This window comes from Leuciscus leuciscus (genome assembly GCF_965113295.1).
Source record: "Leuciscus leuciscus genome assembly, chromosome: 14".
In the NCBI taxonomy this organism is placed as follows: Eukaryota; Metazoa; Chordata; class Actinopteri; order Cypriniformes; family Leuciscidae; genus Leuciscus; species Leuciscus leuciscus.
In genome coordinates, this window is record NC_138738.1 from 11,203,895 (window position 1) to 11,223,063 (window position 19,169).

The 19,169-nt window shown below is 37.6% G+C and overlaps 5 protein-coding genes across 7 annotated transcripts; 2 read left to right on the forward strand and 3 right to left on the reverse strand.

Annotated features, from left to right (window-relative positions):
- Positions 1-1,229: 1,229 nt before the first annotated feature.
- tspo (translocator protein) lies at positions 1,230-3,563 on the forward strand. 2 transcript variants are annotated; one of them, XM_082137215.1, is made up of 4 exons: positions 1,230-1,459; positions 2,464-2,650; positions 2,786-2,924; positions 3,095-3,563. In XM_082137215.1, exons 2-4 carry the CDS (start codon positions 2,478-2,480, stop codon positions 3,269-3,271), a joined length of 489 nt encoding a protein of 162 aa, XP_081993341.1. In that variant the 5' UTR covers positions 1,230-1,459; positions 2,464-2,477; the 3' UTR covers positions 3,272-3,563. The 2 variants fall into 2 exon arrangements, with proteins under 2 accessions (XP_081993341.1, XP_081993340.1); XM_082137214.1 differs by having other exon boundaries at positions 1,233-1,459; positions 2,477-2,650.
- An 812-nt stretch (positions 3,564-4,375) lies between these two features.
- uqcc2 (ubiquinol-cytochrome c reductase complex assembly factor 2) lies at positions 4,376-6,000 on the reverse strand. Its single transcript, XM_082137222.1, has 4 exons — positions 5,819-6,000; positions 5,482-5,556; positions 5,143-5,212; positions 4,376-4,552 (listed from the first exon to the last, which is right to left on the reverse strand). The coding sequence occupies exons 1-4, from the start codon at positions 5,954-5,956 to the stop codon at positions 4,446-4,448; spliced, it is 390 nt and encodes a 129-aa protein (XP_081993348.1). The 5' UTR covers positions 5,957-6,000; the 3' UTR covers positions 4,376-4,445.
- Positions 6,001-6,108: 108 nt separating this feature from the next.
- tomm6 (translocase of outer mitochondrial membrane 6 homolog (yeast)) lies at positions 6,109-6,846 on the forward strand. Its single transcript, XM_082137225.1, has 3 exons — positions 6,109-6,313; positions 6,448-6,583; positions 6,685-6,846. Exons 1-2 carry the CDS (start codon positions 6,219-6,221, stop codon positions 6,542-6,544), a joined length of 192 nt encoding a protein of 63 aa, XP_081993351.1. The 5' UTR covers positions 6,109-6,218; the 3' UTR covers positions 6,545-6,583; positions 6,685-6,846.
- A 47-nt stretch (positions 6,847-6,893) lies between these two features.
- Positions 6,894-11,582, reverse strand: LOC309474614 (rho guanine nucleotide exchange factor 19). Its single transcript, XM_082137159.1, has 12 exons — positions 10,863-11,582; positions 10,524-10,679; positions 10,319-10,395; positions 9,944-10,197; positions 9,668-9,828; positions 8,753-8,905; positions 8,521-8,650; positions 8,365-8,439; positions 7,866-7,958; positions 7,633-7,784; positions 7,385-7,546; positions 6,894-7,031 (listed from the first exon to the last, which is right to left on the reverse strand). The coding sequence occupies exons 1-12, from the start codon at positions 11,003-11,005 to the stop codon at positions 6,989-6,991; spliced, it is 1,599 nt and encodes a 532-aa protein (XP_081993285.1). The 5' UTR covers positions 11,006-11,582; the 3' UTR covers positions 6,894-6,988.
- A 131-nt stretch (positions 11,583-11,713) lies between these two features.
- ddi2 (DNA-damage inducible protein 2) lies at positions 11,714-19,151 on the reverse strand. 2 transcript variants are annotated; one of them, XM_082137153.1, is made up of 10 exons: positions 18,778-19,151; positions 18,064-18,190; positions 17,649-17,972; positions 17,430-17,556; positions 17,189-17,316; positions 16,834-16,962; positions 16,624-16,727; positions 16,002-16,194; positions 14,624-14,675; positions 14,275-14,371 (listed from the first exon to the last, which is right to left on the reverse strand). In XM_082137153.1, the coding sequence occupies exons 1-9, from the start codon at positions 18,913-18,915 to the stop codon at positions 14,665-14,667; spliced, it is 1,281 nt and encodes a 426-aa protein (XP_081993279.1). In that variant the 5' UTR covers positions 18,916-19,151; the 3' UTR covers positions 14,275-14,371; positions 14,624-14,664. The 2 variants fall into 2 exon arrangements, with proteins under 2 accessions (XP_081993278.1, XP_081993279.1); XM_082137152.1 differs by lacking the exons at positions 16,834-16,962; positions 17,189-17,316; positions 17,430-17,556; ... (1 more) ...; positions 18,064-18,190; positions 18,778-19,151 and having other exon boundaries at positions 11,714-14,371.
- Positions 19,152-19,169: the final 18 nt, after the last annotated feature.

The window sequence follows — 19,169 nt, forward strand, 5'->3', positions numbered from 1 at the left end:
CCTCTAACAACGCGGAAAGAACACGTGCGTTATAGCTCGCGTTATAGCTTATTTTTTAATAAAAAAAATAAAAAAAATGAATGGATGATATCTTTTGAACTCTTGGCATGAAAACAAACTGAGGTTTTAACCACCAATCTTTCATGATTTTTCATTTTCATTGCTATTTAAAAAAAAAAGGTTTGAACACGCCTATGAAATATTCTTGATGCAAGTTAATAAATTACTGCTCCTCTGTAATCTATTTAGAAAATCTTTCACCAAATATGACAACTAGTTTGTAGCGTATAAGATTTCAAATTATATATAGTTTTGTCAATAATAATAATATTTATAAGTTCCACTGGTTTTTACTAAGATATTGTTTTAAATATAGCCTAATGGCAAACGTCCCAACGGTGTTACGGTGACAAAATAAAATGTCATCAATCATGAGATTAAACCCATGTTAAACCTCATGTTTTCTGAGATTGGTCTTGATTGCAAACATCCATCTAACTGAATTTTAATGGATTGAAACTGTTTTCACAAAATAAAGACACGGCACACTTGTTAATAAAGCCATTACCACAAGGAAATTAATAAACAGCAACGAGAGTTCATATAACTGAGCTAAAATAATGAACTTGTAGCAAATGCCAGTTTTGATTTACTACAGAATTGTGATACACAGTAGGCTACATCAAAATAATGTTTTGAATAAATTACAATATAGGCACTGCAAATATAAACATAAAATCACTCAGTCGCAGTGTGCATGTTAAATCTCTACGGGTAAAACATTTGACAGGTTTAAAAAGCAAATAACTCTTTTTTTTTTTTTTTTTTTTTTTTTTAAGAAGCAGTCTATTCAACACAGAAGTTGCCTAGAGAGGGAGTCATCTTCTGTAGCTTATTCTGCATCGTACACGTTTCCTTAGTGCTCTCTTCTTACCAAACACATTTGGGAATACCGGTAAAACTGTTCCGCTCTTCGTGTTAATTTGCATAATATTTTTGCGTGCACATTATTCATTCAATCTACATACACAGTAGGCTACAAACAATCACACAACAGATATTACGTCTACACTACTATCTTATCAGACGACTTGATATTTGACACATCAAAAGTTGATTTCCAGTGGTTTAAAAAAAAAAAAAAAAAAAAAAAAAAAAAAACTGACATCTGTTCCAGCGCAGCGCAGCGTTGATCTTCTTGAACACACCATTCGCGCTCGCGCTCTGCTGAGGGATCGTTTCACAACACGAGGGAGCGGCAGTTATTTACACGACTCTCTCTAGTGGCCAACGTTTAAGTAGCATTGTTTCAACACAAGAACAGCAGCATAGTCCTTCTTGCACGCCCACTGTCTGTTACACAAAGTTATATCATGATTTCAAGATCATTCCGGTCATAGAAGGCCATCGAGACTTCTCTCGTCCTCACATAACACCGAGCAGCTCTTCGACCTGTCAGGTAAAAACAACAGCGCTGTTATTTAGTACAACACGCAACTGCTTTACTCTAATAAGGGCGTTTCAGTTTGTAAACAACATTACACTATATGTTGCGCGCGTTAAATAATGTTCTGTTGAGCGCGTGACTAACATTTTGCGACAAAGTCACACGCTGTTTTTGCACGAAATGAAGAATACTGTCTATATAATATTCGACACAGTTTTAGTTGTCATAGGCTACGTGCGTGGAGTCGCTCGATTCGCAAGACGCGAAAACTGAACTTGCATGAACCAAATCTCTCTTATGTTTGATTATATTATTCCATTGTTGGAAGTTCATTCAAATTAGCCTTTTAAAAAAAAAAAAAAATCGCCTATTTATTAAGAACAAATGTGACAACTTTCGCCAAACAGGCATTTATTTAGAACGCTGTTCATATTTAACGTTACGTTTAAAATCTGTTTATTATTTGTATTCAGTTATTTGGTAGCACTTTACTGTTCTGTTTCTCGTGTACACACTATTTATTTGAGTAATTGTAATATCTGTATAAAACTAGGTACTAACCCTGAGCCTACACTTAAATCGAACCTTAACCCATGTAGTTACCTTATATTACCCAGTACTTTATTAGGTAAGTTGCCTACACTATAGCCTTAGTGCACATACTGTAAAATAAAGTGTAACCAATTTGTGTGCGTTTACATGTTTACCTAATAGCTATAGCAAAATAGTATTATATTTGAATGTTTCACTTATTTTGCTTCTTTTTATAAGCCTATATATTAATTACTACATATTATTATTATTTTGCATCAAGCTAATGTTGTATGATTGCATTTTTTGAAAGCTAATGTCCTTAATTTACTACTAATGAGCCCTAAGCTACTGTTGGCCTCCTTGACTCACATGCTGTGGAGATAAGCTATCAGACTTGTTATACAGACAAGGAGGTGCAGAGCAATTACACTAAAACAATGTGTATGTAGATAGGCAATTGCTTAGAAATCTGAATTTGCCAGTTTGCATTGAAAGGATGTGGATTCCTATGCTGAGTTTGACTGCCCTGCCACACATTGGTGGGATATTTGGAGGTCTCATCACACGGAAGGAGGTGAAGACCTGGTACACCACGCTCAATAAACCCTCATGGAGACCACCTAATGCTGCCTTTCCAGTGGTGTGGACCACTCTCTACACTGGCATGGGGTTAGTTCAAACAGTGGCCACTAACTATATCTGTCAGTTATGCATTTAAAAGCTTTGAAGGAAGTTAAGTTTAAAAGTTAATAAGTAACTAAAGAAACTTCCAGATGGTGTGAATAAGTGTTTGTTTTTTTAAAGCTACGGTTCATACCTTGTGTGGAAAGAGCTTGGAGGCTTCAGCCAGGATGCAATGGTGCCACTGGGGCTCTATGGGTTGCAGCTGGCACTTAATTGGGCCTGGACTCCCATCTTCTTCGGAGCACACAAAATTAAACTGGTGAGACATTACTCTGAGGTTCAAAAATCATATTGTTCAGTTTAACTACTTTGAAGGGAAACCAGGACCAGTTTCTCTGCATATAGCTATGAGATAGTATCAGATTTTTGTGAAGACATGCTTGACTGAATCTCTATAGTACAGTTCTTCTGTTGCTCTCTCATATCTAGGCGCTGATAGAGTTAGTGTTGCTGAGTGGCACAGTGGCAGCCACAATGGTGTCTTGGTATCCCATCAGCCGCACTGCAACACTGCTCATGGTTCCATACATGGCCTGGCTCTGCCTAGCTACCTGCCTCAACTACAGCATTTGGAGAGACAATCCAGATCCCAAAAAAGATGACTAAAGAGACCAATAAAAACTAACACCTTTCTAACTAACACAACTGACTAGAAAACTACTTTATTTTTAACTTTACTTACAAGTTTATAATATCAGAAAATTCACCATGTCTTAATTATAAGAGCAGGAAAGGCTATAAAATGAGAATGTTCTAATGCTTCCATATTTTTTTCACTTAAGTTCAGCATTTTACACAGATCAGTTATAGGTTATTCCAACCTAAAATGTTTAATTAAAATTAAAAAATGTTTTTTTTTGTCTTGCCTATTTTTATAAATAAAAAAATGTTTGAACAATTCTGTTTCTTGAAAGGAAATTCAGTTACAACATGGATTTTATTTCAAACACCAAGGTCTGGTCACAAACCTTTGCGGCTGTGCAAGGGTGGTGGTCAGGCAGGGTAGGTTTTTATCATCTATCTTTTATGAACATATTTTCCCATGGCGTAGGCCATTTTATCAATATCTGCCAGAAAATTCTCCAGTGTGCACTCCGCTTTATTTCACTTGTCTATGCAACTTTCTATTAGTAAACTGCTGTCATTTCATCCTAATCCTAAATTGCACAAAATTTGTTCACAATTTACAAATTCACAATAAATTATGCTGGATTGTTAAAGACACAACTGTTTTACTTTAGGCTTTAAGGAATACATATATAACCCCAAATTATGTTAAGAGAAGTAATGAAGACAAAAGTCTGATTTTCTTTTCTTTTTTTGTAATTTGAATAAAGATTTTTTTGAGTGAACCTACCTTTAACCCCCCACAACTACATATGCAAAACAGATGATTCAACCATCTAGAAAAAAATACACAGTCTTAAGGGAAATTTAAAGAATGTACATAATTCAGCGTGGCTTTTTATCCAAAACACACTGGGTTGTTTCACAGTAAATACAAAAAATATTTATTTGCATTATGGTTTCAAGAGAAATAATATGCAAGTAATAATTTATGAAACTGAATATTGTTTTTCCTGAATTATCACATTTCTCTAACTTTAATAAAGCTCTCCGAATGAAACCATCCGTCCGTTTACTTCTTGGAAGTTTCTGTTCAACCACCAACATGAAGAGAGCTACAGTTGTTAGAAGTGAAGACTTAAATACACTCCTTAATTGTTTTATTTGAAAAAGTGCAAAGAGGAATAAGATCTGTACAGTCACAGTATGATGATTATTTTTCAGTTTTTTCAGGGGGTCCATCTTCAGGTTTAGAGGAGAAGCGCTCCGTTAGTGTCTTCCACAATCCCTTCTTTACCTCATCTGCTTGCTGCATGTTTCCTGCAAAAAACAAAAAGACAAAATAAACTAGCTAGTAATCACCTTTTAAATCCTAGTACACATAAAAATGACAGCTAATGAACCATTACTTTGACATGAAATGTAAAGGTGATCTAAACAAACTGCTCTTATAGTGAAAATTCACAAAACAATGCAACAATAACAACATTTTTCCTCCCCAATTAAAAAAATAAATATACTCCATTGTTTTCTCTTCTCACTAGATTATGACATGCTACATGACACTGAATGCCAATACAGACTAGTACTTTACATATAAGACTTACATTTTTATATACACTACTCAAAAGTTTGGGGTCAGTAAGATTTAAATTTTTCGAAAGAAGTTAAAACATTCGATATGGACACATTGAATTCATCAAAAGTGACAGTAAAGACTTTAACATTGACTTTAGAATCCTGAAAAAAATATTGCATCACTGTTTCCACAAACATATTAAGAAGCACAGTTTTGAAGCACAAAATCAGCATATTAGAATGATTTCTGAAGGATCATGTGACACTGAAGACTGGAGTAATGATACAGAAAAATCAGCTTTGACATCACAGGATAAAGTTTAAATCCTCACCTGTTGCCAATAGTATTCGGCACTCTTCCACTGTCACACCTGTAAAACTTGTATCTTTTGCTCGTGGAAACTGAAAACAAACGGACAAAAATATGATGATGTTGTCAAACTAAGGTTTGTGTCAATCAAATCAACTAAATGAAAGACATTCTACAAAAATGTGAGGAATAATGTTTTGACAATAAATATTCCAGTCTCCACAGAATATGCGAGCTATGAAGACTGTAAAGATACAAAAAAAAAATACAACATTTCTGAAGACGACAGGACAGTTTAAGTAAATCTGATGATATAAAAATAAACTTAGATCTAGAAAATCTTTTAAGAAATTTCCCTCACCTTTTCTTTGTACACATTACTGTTGATACGAGCCAGACTTTCATACAGCTGATCACATTTCTCTGGGTCTGAAATCTAAATTGAGACACAAGACAACACATATGTAACATAATTGCCTATAGGCAATGTTGCATAAGATATTTGTATTGTTGCTTACGAGTATTTTTAGTAAGAATCTTTACAAGACAAAAAACCTTCAAGTACATGTTGCAGAAAGAACTCTATCCTGATACATAACATGTTAGTGAAAAGATGACATTTGACTTGTCTTGCAACTGGCAAGGTCTGCAACAAGGGTAAATCGTGCAGTAATTCACTTCTTAGTAAATCCCCCTACCTGTGTATTTTCGCCTTCTCGGAAAGCACTAGCGACTCTTTGGCGTAAAAATGTTCCTAAATCTCGCCCTTTCTTTGATTCGTCCTTTGGCCATTCCTCGCATAGCTTTAGGAATCGACGGTATCTGGTGGCAGACATGTTTTACGTACAGGAATTGTAGGTGGTGTTTCACAACTGCACTGTGCTGAAAACTGGAAGCCGTCGAGGGTCAAATGATACGGCGTTTCAAAATTGATCCCTTATAGAGCAAATTGCCCGTCTCTAAATACGGTTTGTCCCAGTTGAGGATCCGTAGTGCCATTCTGTTAACCTCGTGGTTTGCCGTAGAAATCTCAAGGTAATTTCAAAGACCCTCTGCTTGCTCGGCTAATACTAAAAGAATAATTTAGTACTAAATAAAATGAGCGGAAAGAAAGCCGAAGGGCAATCGGGTGGCGTCATGGGCTGGATAAGCACTGCTTGCCATTTTGCAGCGGACAGAAATGACTTTAGAAGGTTTGTTACTGTTGTAAATGATCTGACACACAGTACTGCTGCGTACAGCTCCTCTACCCGAAGTGATGTTCAAATGTATTCTTTTAAATATCCTGCCAGCATCTGTGGTGATCCCCTTTGTTTCATTGTTACAGGAATCTCCTTGTAAACCTGGGATTATTTGCGGCGGGTGTTTGGGTCGCAAGAAACCTCTCAGATTTCGACCTAATGTCTCCTCAGCCAATCACGTAACGTTAGCTCCCGATCAACATCGACAAAAAGGATTTACAGGTAAAACCGCAAAAAATAAACAAACTTAAAAGGATTGTTCACCCCTACCCTTCAAAAACATATCCAATTCTTAACTCCTTTATTTTCTCTTCTCAAAATAGGTGGTGCTGAAATGGGAGAAGAGAGACATTTTCTACAGTGGGTCTTGTTGAACAAGCCCATTCGACACTTAAGGGAATAAACCCCAGCAATTGGATGATTACAATTGTAGATTTCTTGTGTACTTTGTGTTTTGTTGAAATAAAGCTCACGTTGAAACAGTTGCCTACAGCAGTTTATTCATGAATACATAATATTAAAACAATATTCTAGAAAATTTTAAAATCCATAATAATTTATATTTAAAGCACTTTACAATGCATATTTTGATACCCTTTCACGTAGTATTTCCACACTTGCAATCCCTTACTTTGAAGACAAAACTTTGATCCAGGTCTCTTTTTCTGACCTGAGGAGACATAAGTATTACAGTTTTAGATATTACCTTACACAAGAATTGAGATTTTTCAAACCAAATTGTTCACTCAAAATAAACAATGCTCAAGATAATAAAAACAGGGGTTGGACAATGAAACACTGGCCAATATAGTGTGTTGGAGGTTTCACGTCTATATCTTCACTGATTTTACATTCTATCAGTCAGAGCAGAGTGTGAATTAGCGGAGCAATAGCACAGCTGTACAAAAAATATTGCAATCCACACAACATAATGGGAGACGAAACCAGGCGTTTCAGTTTCATTGTCCAACCCTCATACTTGTAGTCTTGGCAATGGATTATATATTGTGTAGTGAAATTTACCGTGTGCGTGCAGCCAATATGAGGGCGGTGGAAGACCTATTGTGGTTCTTGGGCAGATGGAGCAGGAGGGACTCAGCGGGTAGTCCCAAAATTGTTTTGATTTCCTCTACACGCACATTATCAGGAAATAGTGCATGGTCCTGCACAACAAACCTGTGTCCACTGAGTGGAGTGTAAAATAACAATAACATTGGATATCAAAACTTTAACATAAAACAAACTTACAAAAACATTTAACCAGATCATACCTTCTAACAGAGAGGAGCAAAAGATCATTGAAGAGATGAATGTATACATCTTTGCGAGAGACTACAGAGACTCTGTTATCGCCACCAACAATTAGTTGCTTCAAAGTTCCCTCTTGAATCAAATGACGCCCTCTGGTGATTAATGGAATGGACTGATTGAGAACAGAAAGAAAACGGGTTTAAAAATACGACAGCAGAAAAATAAGAATTAGCCGTACATTAAGATTTTATACCTTGACATTTCCGAAATCCACTAACTTGTCCAAACAAACAAGCAGCTCTGTCCTCTTCATTTGTTCGACACTTCTGTCACACTCCTCCACTATCTACACAATCAGATTTATGAAATTACAAATGTATCAATTTATAAAGTAACAGATGAATTGCATCTAATTATGAAAGCTTGTTTCTGCCACGGAATTAAAAAAGAAAAAGGTAATTGTGACTTCTGTCTTTCTCACAATTGCATGATAAAAACCGCAACTGACTTACACCACCCCCCCTCGCGCAATTGCATGAAAGAGTTTTTTTCTCAGAATTGTGAAAAAAAGTAGAGATTAAAATTTAAAAAAATTATGTCATGGCAGAAACAAGCTTCCATACAGTATCTAATACTGATCAATATGTATCAATTAATATCTAAGACAAGATCTAAGATAGAGATAGATAGAGATAGATAGAGATAGATATCAGGGGCATTTATTATTTTGAAAGCAAAGCATGACAGCCTACCTTGCGTACAGCTTCAATGGCTTCCATCAAATTAGAGACATTAAGATTAACACCTTTAGCTCGCTTGAGGATGTTCTAAACCAAAACACAAACAATTCATGTTCACAGAAAGATGTTGACAGTATTTTCTCTGAAGAGTCTACACATCTCCCTAACCTCAAGTAAGAGTGTCATCCGTGTGATCCTCTGAAAAGGAAGAATCAAGAAAGATTTGAGTGTCTGTCTCTGGCATTGTGGATCTTTCTCTAGTTTCTTCAGGATCAACGGAAATTTCTTGTTGCCCTGCCTGGTGGGAAGTGTAAAATGGTAATTAGAACGCTACCATGCCAATGCAATATTAAATTGAATGATGTGTTCAATATGGAATAAACATAAAAATGGAACAAACAGCAGCTGAGTGATGAGGGCCTCCTGGTACATCATGTTGGTGATATACGGCACATAGACTTGCTGGAAGTCTTGCTGGTGATTCAAAACAATATCACCAACCCGTGACATCACCACATTCTGCCTGAGATGGGACTCCAGGTCCTGCAGAATCCTAAATAAACCCAAATTAAGTAATATTGCATTATGTTTTTATACACACACCAAGGCTGCATTTGATCAAAAACACAGTTAAAAAAAAGAAATGGCAAAATATTTCCCCATTTTAAATGTAATTTACCCTGCACCCTGTGATGGCAAATCAGATTTTTCAGCAGCCATTATATTAGAAATACAGCAAAAACAATACTGTGAAATATTATTACAATTTAAAACTATATTAAATATATCCTATATTAAATTGTATTTATTTATCACATATTCCTGTGATTGTAAAGTTGAATTTTCAGCAGCCATGACAAAAGTCTTTAGTGTCAATGATCCTTCAGAAACTCAAGTAACATTTCTTATTATTATCAATGTTGAAAACAGTTGAAACATTTCTCTTTACATTGATTTTAGGATTGTTCAATGAATAGAAATTTCAAAAGAACAGAATTTAGTTGAAATAGAAATATTTTGTAACATTATAAAATCTCTTTACTGTCACTTTAAACCAATTTAATATAGCCTTGCTGAATAAAAGTATTAATAAAAAAAACTTTTATGGTATTGTATGTAAATCGTTAGATTAATATACTATTAAATAAATACACATTTTCACATAATATTTGTAATAGTACTTATTTTTTTATATCATTACATATATAGAAATTAATATTTGGCAATCAGTGAGATCAAGTGAAAGCAGCATAATGCATCTTTCATATACATAATTGTATTGTGTTGTATTGTATATCCAAGCATGTATCCTAACCGTTCACTGACTCTGCAGACGTCCTTTAGGTTGGAGAACAGAACATGATGCTGCACACGGGAGAGGATCTGTTTGAGTTCTGCTGAGCACTGATACACATTCAGTGCCACCACCAGACTCTTCTGATACGAGGCTTCTGACACAATCAGCTCAAACATGGCCTAGCCCGAAATAAAAAAAACAGAGGGATAAGTAGTGTAACTTTACAGTAGACATCAGACCAAGGTCTCATTTTGCAAGCATGCAGCAGTCTTGTAGGTATCCTGCAATATACACCTCCTGAAGCTGGATCTCCTGCGCACTGAGGGACTTCAGCAGACACTCTACTTGCGGTAACTCCTGCCATAGAGCGTATGGCTTAGCATGTAGTCCTGGTGGACTCAACACAGAGGTTGAGCTTAAAGGAGGAGGAGGAGTTTTCAGACCATGACGCCGCACCGATGCCACCAATTCTGAAAGTCCTGTGTGCTGTGCTCTGTGTAAATCCTTCTTCACAGACCTCATCCAATACTCCTGATATAAAGGGACAGCTAGGAAAACAAAATTGGAACATATGAAAGCAATATTTGATGCTCTATATTTGGTAAATAAATGTGAACCCAGCTATAGCATCTGGTTGACCGTTTTTGCAAGATTCATCAGTAAACTTACAACTGTTGATGTACTCAGATTCAAACTTGGCAACATACGTTTCCTCTTGTTGTGCATTGACTTCAGTTGCATCTGCCCTGAAACGAGAAGAATGCTTAAATGCTTAATTGCTTTGTTTCTGTGCAAAGGCTGATGTACAGACATACATTTACATTTTGTTAATACTGGATGCCTGAATTATCGTTTTGTGCATCATAAATGTTACCTTTTCACCTCATTCTCTTCACAGTTCATGTCAGATGAGTCCAGACTGGAGCTCTTCGAAGAGAAAATGGATGAAATGGGCAGAGAAAACCCCATTAAGTTCCATAACTGTGAGGTTGCAACAGATCTAAGAGCTTCAGCCAACCCTTGAGATGCACTAAGGAAAAGAGGTCAAAATGAAACACCATCCTGGCACCATCTGAAGCTTTTAAAAAAGATTATTGCGCGGTAGGCGGCTAATAGGAAATAAAACAATAGGTTAGGATAGGAATAGTTATGTGTCAGAACAACAGAGAAACAAACGAATTTACTATTATTATTAATTATTTTAATTACATACTAGTAAAGCCCTTCAGACGCTTCACAGTCCTCCACATTTGTTTTAGGGCTGTGTTGTTCATCCAGACCGGGACGAGCATCTAGTGCTTCTGTTACATCATCTCTGTCAGCCCAGATTGTCTCATTCTCCATGACATGAGCCATTTAAGGTAATGTTTCTCGCGGTTTTATGCGTAGTAAATTTGAATTTAAACTTTGAATTATCGCAGTAAAATACCTCTTTTATACTCATTCGACACTGGAGTACTTTCCAAACCACTGGATTTAGTTCTGTCTGGGTCTAATTGACTCAGAAGAGCGTCCTCACCTGTCCAATTTCCCACAAACAATTTTGCAGCGTTTTATTGGGCGTTGCTTTGGCGAATAAGATTAGCCTACTTTATTATTGGCTGAACCTAAAGAAACAATAAAGAAAATGTAATGCCGTGTCTCAGTGTCATGTCATCTAATGAAATAGTGGGATCAAGATTTTCATTACAGTAATAAAAACATGACAGTGAATGTGGATATAAAAAGGCTAAGATGTGCAAATAAATAAAAAGTGAATGTTCCTAAAAATATGCTTTATTTTCTGAATAAAAAGTAATATTAATATAATATTGAATTCAAATTAATATTTCTTCTATAATATATATATATCTTATGGTTTTAAGGTCAAATTTAACCAAAACACTTCATTGTGAGAATCACCCTATTATTATAAAAGATGAATCAGTGACATGTTGTTAAATGTAAGCAGTTTATACTAGTATTATGCTTAGTCCGTATTTTTCTTTTACACTTTCGACATGATTGCTGTCAAATAATTATTACACTTAAATCATCCTAAAAAGCACAACTTCACGCTTGAAATATAAGAACCACTTTTTCCTTTTATTTGGTTTTTAAACTGTATACAAGATGAAACTGAGTTTCTCAAATAGAATGAACACAACTGATATATGACCCAGAGATTACAAAAATGACAAGAGGGTAGACATGACAAAAGATCAAAGACAGCTGGAGAGGGCACATCAGGACTTCTACACCAAAATCAAGTGTTTAGACAAGGGACAACAAATAAGAGAATAAAACAGACTTCCCAACAAAATGTAGTGGTTGCTGCCCTGAGGGCATATTGGGGGGTAACTCTTCCTGTAGAACACTTTGTCAGTCCAACTTTTTCCTGCCAATTTCATTTTAATGGAAAACACAATATAAAACGAGACCACAACATCATGAATTTGATACAAAGAAATACTACTGATAATAGACTGACAATATTGTTCAAGGATGGACTATGAACACAAAAGGTTATGGTATTTAAGTCTACAATATAATTTCCAAAGGCAACCTATAGAAAACATGTCAAGTTATACAGGATTGGCAACTATTAAATAAAATGGTTATTAAAGAGAAAATAACCTCAGCTTGAACATTATCGCCAATTAAAATTGGGAAAAGGATTCTGAAATTGGTGCTTTACCGGTTTACTATCTGTTCCGATCACATTTAAACAAAATAAATTTAGTAAGATGCTTCAGAAGATTCTGTGTAAGGTCAGTAAACATCAGGCACATAAATCAATTTTGAGATCTAAAACCATGCAGTTGTTGGAAGATAGGAAACAAGTCTATTTCTGCCACATTCATTTCATTACAGAGCCCCACCACCAGATGTAAACTATCCATATTCCTGTTAATTGTCTGACAGTTTATCAAATTTATTCAAACCAAACCAATAAAATCAACAATCCATTACGAACTATTGAGGCAACATGCAAAACTTTAAAAAGACTGCCGACTTTATCGTTCTGTTGAAAGAGAAATATGGCCAGTTTCTCATATATCTATTTTTAAACATTATGTATGTTGGCAAAGTAGAGAGCCAGAATAAGACCATCAAGTACAAGACAATGAGGACTGCTAAAGGAAAACCACAGGATGAAAAAGGCTCATATGTTGACTGACGCCACCCCTAAAAGTTGATTTAGAGTCTAAGTGGGCACAGTGATCTTTCTTGCAAGCAGCACCAATAAGGCAAGCTCCACGCTGCCTTGAGCCTGTTCCAGTGCCAAGGCAGCCTCACGAGCGGAGAACCCTGACGCCTGGATCCTCTGAATGTGCTCTAATGGAAACTGTCCCATCGAGGCCTGTGATGCAAGTTGGTTGGAGTCTCCAAGGAAAAGAGGATCCGCCGCAGTCGCTTGAGTTTGAGGAGATGGCCCTTGACTGGAATTGGTTGATATGCCAGCTGCAACAGAAAGGGGGCGCTGCTGAGACAGGTCAGCTGAGATGTCAATGCCTGAGGGGTTTTCGTCCGCAATGTCCTGCACTTGCTGGCCCTCAGGGAGCTCAAGATCTCCCTGGGAAGAAGCAGTCACCGGCCCAGAACCTTCCTCAATAACAAGGGCACAATTTCTTTCAGCTGCATTAGGGTGCTGAATCGTTTGTTCCACTATGGGATCTACCGGAGTCGAAGCTTGGTTCTCTGTGTGCCTTGGATTGCTCGGTACATCTAGAGTATCCCTCACTGATTGGGAAGTAAATTCAGCTTTGGCAAAACTTCCCTCCTTGTCCTTTGTTGTGGCAGTATTAGAGGATGTGTCAATAGTTGGGTTCAGAGTGGCTCGGTTTCTTGCAGCATGATCCTGGTCCACCTCATCAACATATTGTCTTGATGTTGTAGCATTAGGGTCAGGATTCATTCCAGAAACTGTTGGCCAACTGCTGGACATCAGAAGGTTATGGAGCTCCTTAAGGGCTTGAGCCAAGGAAGGGATGTTATCTAACTCCGGCTGGTCTCTTTCACAGGGTATTTCACTCTTTTCAGTGTCTGAATTGACAGAATTAGTGGCTGGCTCAGCAGGACAGGGTTCAAGGCTAAAATCTGGAACAGGCATGCATTGTGGTTGGGCCCCTGAAACATCTTCAATCACACTACCTTGGTCTCTCTTGAACTGATCAGGAAAGTCATGGCCAGTTTCAGGTTTTGCATTGGAAGAAACATCCATGTCCACTTCCTGATCCAGTGTTAGAGTCTGAGAGCCTGGGTTAAAAAGAATAAAGGGAGATTCTGCTGCTACAGTCCCAGAGGAAGTGATATTTTTCCCCAAAACCGTGTCCATCGGACTGCCGGAATCTCCTGAAATGATGTCACCAGTCACTTTATTGTCCTCGGGCACAGTACTAGAGAATGGTTCCTGAGAGGGAAGAGTTCTTGGGATGGGAGCATCTGCATCCGTCTGTAAGCAAGATGATGTTGAATCGGCCAGTCCTTGGGACTGAGATCTGAAGGTGTCATCAGAGGGATCTGGAGAGGGTTCACCAACTTTTAATGACTGAAGTGGAGAGGATTCAATCGATGTGGGAATTTCAATCGGGGTAGCTCCCTGGTTTATAGAGGCTGGGGCAGATTTGGAACGATCTAGGGTGAGACTGTGGGGATGATTTGAGGTTGACGATGTTGTGGGTTGGTTGAGAGGTTTAAATGGCAGGGATTGTGGTGAGGTAGTTTTTCCATCTTCAATATCTGAGAGAGAAACAGTAACTGATGAACTTGAAAGTCTACATATAGGTGATATAAAACCATGCAAATTCAGCAAACACTGCAAACCATGCCAAATAGTTAGCATCATAGACAGGCAAAGTTGAACGTATTTCAAGAAATTACTCACAAAATGAAGGCCGTTCCAGTGCGTACCAATGTATATATTGTGTCTAATATTTACTGGGTCAAATATTGTATTAGGCTAATGAAATATTCCCTCTGTGACTGTAGTACCTGGTAGGTAGAGCCCTCTCCAGCTGTCTGTCCATATGACATCAGTTCTGTCCTGCTCATAGTTAGGGCACACAAACGCCACACATTTCATGCAATAAGAGGCAAACAATTAGCAAAAACACATCCAGAGAAAAGGAGAGAAAAGAGGCATGCTCCTATCAATCACATAAGCTACACAAGGTGGTGTCCAACTCACATTATTTAAGGGTAATCTGTATAAACATGAACTTCAACATGAACTATATGAACATGAATTACAGTATTTGCAGGTTTAAACAGCACATTTTTTATGTTATCTAGTGGCAATGTTAAAACTGAAGAATACATTCTGAAGAGCCAATGTCCTAACATGTTTTAACTCATGTTTCCTCAGTATTCCTCAATATTGTGAAATATTACAATAAAAAAAACTAAAAATAATAATAAAAAACTTCAAGTCTCATATGATCCTTAAGAAATCATTCTAATTTGCTGATTTGATAAGAAACATTTTTATTATCATCATCATCAATATTAAAAACAGTTGTGCTATTTTTGTGGAATTTTGTCGTTCAACAGAACAGCTTGAATTTAATTCACTTGATTAATTTCTTTATATAAAAAATATATATTAACACCACCTTGTGAACTGGGTGAGTGGTTCTGTATTGCAACCAAGATTAACAAACTATACAAAAATTGTTTTGTTAAATCCTTCTGATCCCTAAACAAGGAAATCTGTTTTAATTCTACAATAAACCACTGATGAGTATTCATTCCTTGTGTTAAAATCTAATGCTGCCTTCATGTGTAATTGGAATTAAATACGAAGATTAAACAGGTTTCCAAGTCAAAAATTGGACATGAACTCAAGTCATATTTACCACTGGGACATCAAAATGATCAGGGATCATTCTGATACCCAAGTTCCCGAGCTGGGCGGGTCATAAACTTTAAACATGGCGGGGGAGAACAATTTCTGCTGTGACAGGTATTCTTTATTACATTTTTTTCCACAACTACTACATCTAATCTTGTTGTTAAAGTAGTGCATATGTACATATATGAATTCTCATTTGAAGCTTATCATGTGTCTTATACACAGCGAGAAATTTCAGAATCTAGATAGCGCGGTGAATGTTTATATGTTTGTCAATGAATGAGACGCTGAATATCATTTTGGCTTTAATAAGATTTTCCAAATAAACAGGCAAGAATAAAGCTGGCGTCCTCCATGATTCCTGTTCTTTCCGACAACAAAGCGTTTGAATGCGACAAGCTCGTAATCACGACTTGAGAAGTAGGACATTTCTGACAGCACATGAAGGCAGCATAAATCTAGCTTTTATTCCAACCTATTAGCCATGCAATCTCTTGGTCTACATATCATGCATCTCACCGCTGTCCTGCACAGATCTTTGTATTGCCTCTGCCAGTTCTCGATCTGCAATCTCCTCAGGCCGGGTATCCTCTCTTCCCTCTGGTCCATATGCCAGCCGGGCACACTCGGGCAGCTCTGCCTCAGGTAGAAAATGTGTCTCTGTACCCGTCGTCCCAATCAGGAGAACATTTTTCTTCAGATCTATAGAGCACTGGATGAGAGAAAATCAAGTTATAAGAAATAGAACGGCGCTAAGTAGAAGAGAACAGGCATTGCAAACTCAAGTAATGAAAACAAAAACTTCTACTGGTGATCTACTCTAAAACAGAACATAAAATTATATTTAATATTAATATCATTGTTTACATAATATTATAGAAAGAAAAAAAATTAGCTAACAAGCTATTCAGGCTATATTTGTAAGATTAAGTGAGATATAAAGTATTTTCCTGAGTACACAGACTGACAATAGCATGCAGACAAAGTAACCTCACTTGCTAAACTCTATGTGTCTAGGGAATATGGGAAAATCCTCATGTTAGTTTCATTCCATTAAAGAAACATTAATGGCAAGTTAAACAGATTCCATTACGGGAAATAGATCACTTTATTGGCTATGAACCAAAGTTCCCAAGCAGACCTGGTGTCTCTTCAGCATGTCAAGGCCTAGCAGCATATCCATGGGCTGATCTTCCAAAATAGAGAAAGAGCAAGGCAGGAAATCTCCTTCGATCTGCACCTGGGCTGGGTGTAAAATATATATTTCGTATATTATAATAAGATTTAAGAGAAAGTGTTGGACGATATGCATATTGCATATTAAAGGAGCAGGTCTAAATAAATGGCATACTTAAATGAACTCGGCCAATAATTTTTTGAGTGCCAACCCCTTTGGCAATGCCTGCCCAGCGTCTGTCCACTAGACGCATGATATTACATCGCTCTGCACATGCTTGGCTCATGATCGTCATCTGAGCTCCTAAAGAAGGATTATAAAACATTAGTACATAATATAAAGAAACCTCAAGTATTAAAAGGATTCCCAAACAAGTACATACAGGAAGCTTATGACTGAAAATAGGATGCTAAATTAAGTAAAAACTATTTACAATGATGATGTTTAGTAAGACATTACTTTAAGCAAAATATAGCAATGCACTCAACAATATCCTATTGAGAAGATATCTTAAAATACGATTGACTACCTGAGTCAACAAAGGCCTTTACTGGGTGTCCATTGACTTTGCAGTTGATGTATAGCATGACCACCTGGCCAAAACTCTCAGGAGCTTCTTCCATTGCAATAGTCATGTTCTCCTCAATATTGTGCTGTCTGGAAATGTAAAATAATGTAATGCATTCTTGTATTTAATTTTTTTTTTTTATGATCCATGTGCCATAGACCATGTTTTTGCTGTGCATATAATCTCACCCCTTATTTGTTACCTGATTTCTTCCTCAATCTTGGCCTGAGCAACCAAGTCAAAAGGATCAGCAGTCAGCAGTTTGATTCTCTCCTGCTCTCTCCGCGCTCGGTCCTGCTGCTGCTCCAATAGCACCTTGGTGAAGCGCTCTGAAAAAGGGAAGAAAAATTATTCTGTCACTCTGTGAAAAAACATTCACTCATCCACATAGATGCATTTAGGTCCCATCATTTTTATTTACCGAGGTCTCCACTCAGTAGAGCGTCAGCAAGTGGAGGGTTTCGCTCTTTCAGCAACGAAAGCTCATGTGGATTTGCCAGCAACATGTCACGTAGCAAGGCGGGGTTGTCCAATCCCTGGGGAGAAAGGGCTGAGCCTGAGCCTGAGCCAGAGCCAGAGCCTGCGCCTGATCCTGCGCCTGAGCCTGAGCCTGAGCCTGATCCTGGAGTGGTGGCTTGGGGCGGCCGTGATTGGGTGGCACTGGGGCGCTGGGCATGGTGCTGTCTGTTTTGGCCTGAGGACGTCCCAGGAACAGCAATGGAACTGAAGTCGATGCGAGGCAGACCTAAGACATTAAGATTAATTATGATTAATGCCATGATAATGATAAGCTCACATTAAGCCATTTTAAAGCATATCTAGTTATGCTGGTTTACCTGGAACTGAGGGTGGTTGTCCTAGTAACCTCTCTGCTTGTCTTAACACTAGCACATCTCCATCCTTCAACCCATAGTTCCCTAGGGCTCGGGTGGGATCTTGTAACGGCTGCTCTGCGTAGGAGATCTGGAGAGCAAAGGTTGCATTATTTTATTCAATTTGTTCAAACACAGCACATCCTCTTTCCGTCAAAAAACCTATAAGATCACTTTACATTTCAAAATAATTCTTAAAAATACCAAACTCAGAAATAAATGCTTTAAAATAATCGGCTTACAGTTTCAGTTCACGCACCATGTAACGTAATGGGAGTACAGGCAAAGTTTCTCTTTCAATTTTCAAACCGAAAGATTTATCTGCTACACCATGTTACCCAACACACCCATGTCAAATAAAGACTCGTTCGTGTTAAGTTATGCGTTTAAACAGCACACAATTCCATGTATTATGGTTTCCTGACAGGATACATCTTTACCAAACAAAATACGTTTCTTTGAAATAGTTCAGCTTTGCTAAATGCTCGTCATTAGCGCAACTATGACCTGTTCATCTTTCCAGATTAGTTTTTTTTCTGGAAGTGTTGACATAGGCTCAGTATGCTATTAATAGCATGGACCTATGGCACTAATTTGTTTAGTCAGGTCGCTTAGCATAGTAGCACTAGCTAACTAACTGTTGCAACACTTTTGGAAGATGTTTACGTTAACTGTTACCTGAATCTCCCCGGCTGGTATTCCTGATTCAAGTTCGCAAAGAGCCAAAAAATCCCTGAGTTCAAGCTCCGGGGACACTTCCAGGGCGAAAGTGGTTTCCGAGCGGTCTCTCGGTGCACAAAACACGGTGAGCAGCATTGCGCTCGGGGTCAAACCCGGTTACTGCTTCTCTCTCGCTGTCAGAAACTGCCGTTATTTCGGGGTTTTGCTACAGGAAACGGGACGACGTCTGTCCTGTTAAAACGTTGTGTAAAATCTGGTTATGAAAAAGTTAAGCATATGGAGAAACATCTGAACAAGCCAACACAATTCGCTCATAAAGAATTCGTTCACTTCCTTTCACAGCTCAGTCTCTAGCCACTGCCGTAAACCGATTACGTGTGTCGTAGCTT

Excerpts from the sequence above, each read along its gene's own strand:
- uqcc2 (XM_082137222.1), bottom strand. The coding sequence starts at position 5,956 with ATGTCTGCCACCAGATACCGTCGATTCCTAAAGCTATGCGAGGAATGG. Across the intron at positions 5,213-5,481 it reads GTAATGTGTACAAAGAAAAG|TTTCCACGAGCAAAAGATAC; the intron begins GTGAGGGAAATT and ends GTTTGTTTTCAG. Across the intron at positions 4,553-5,142 it reads CCGAATACTATTGGCAACAG|GAAACATGCAGCAAGCAGAT; the intron begins GTGAGGATTTAA and ends TGTTTTTTGCAG.
- tomm6 (XM_082137225.1), top strand. The coding sequence starts at position 6,219 with ATGAGCGGAAAGAAAGCCGAAGGGCAATCGGGTGGCGTCATGGGCTGG. Across the intron at positions 6,314-6,447 it reads GACAGAAATGACTTTAGAAG|GAATCTCCTTGTAAACCTGG; the intron begins GTTTGTTACTGT and ends TCATTGTTACAG.
- ddi2 (XM_082137152.1), bottom strand. The coding sequence starts at position 16,091 with ATGGACCAGAGGGAAGAGAGGATACCCGGCCTGAGGAGATTGCAGATC. Across the intron at positions 14,676-16,001 it reads AAGATCTGTGCAGGACAGCG|GACAGAACTGATGTCATATG; the intron begins GTGAGATGCATG and ends AACTATGAGCAG. Across the intron at positions 14,372-14,623 it reads GAGAGGGCTCTACCTACCAG|ATATTGAAGATGGAAAAACT; the intron begins GTACTACAGTCA and ends TTTCTCTCTCAG.
- tspo (XM_082137215.1), top strand. The coding sequence starts at position 2,478 with ATGTGGATTCCTATGCTGAGTTTGACTGCCCTGCCACACATTGGTGGG. Across the intron at positions 2,651-2,785 it reads ACTCTCTACACTGGCATGGG|CTACGGTTCATACCTTGTGT; the intron begins GTTAGTTCAAAC and ends GTTTTTTTAAAG. Across the intron at positions 2,925-3,094 it reads GAGCACACAAAATTAAACTG|GCGCTGATAGAGTTAGTGTT; the intron begins GTGAGACATTAC and ends TCTCATATCTAG.
- LOC309474614 (XM_082137159.1), bottom strand. The coding sequence starts at position 11,005 with ATGGCTCATGTCATGGAGAATGAGACAATCTGGGCTGACAGAGATGAT. Across the intron at positions 10,680-10,862 it reads GCGTCTGAAGGGCTTTACTA|TGCATCTCAAGGGTTGGCTG; the intron begins GTATGTAATTAA and ends TCTTTTCCTTAG. Across the intron at positions 7,959-8,364 it reads CCATTGAAGCTGTACGCAAG|ATAGTGGAGGAGTGTGACAG; the intron begins GTAGGCTGTCAT and ends CTGATTGTGTAG.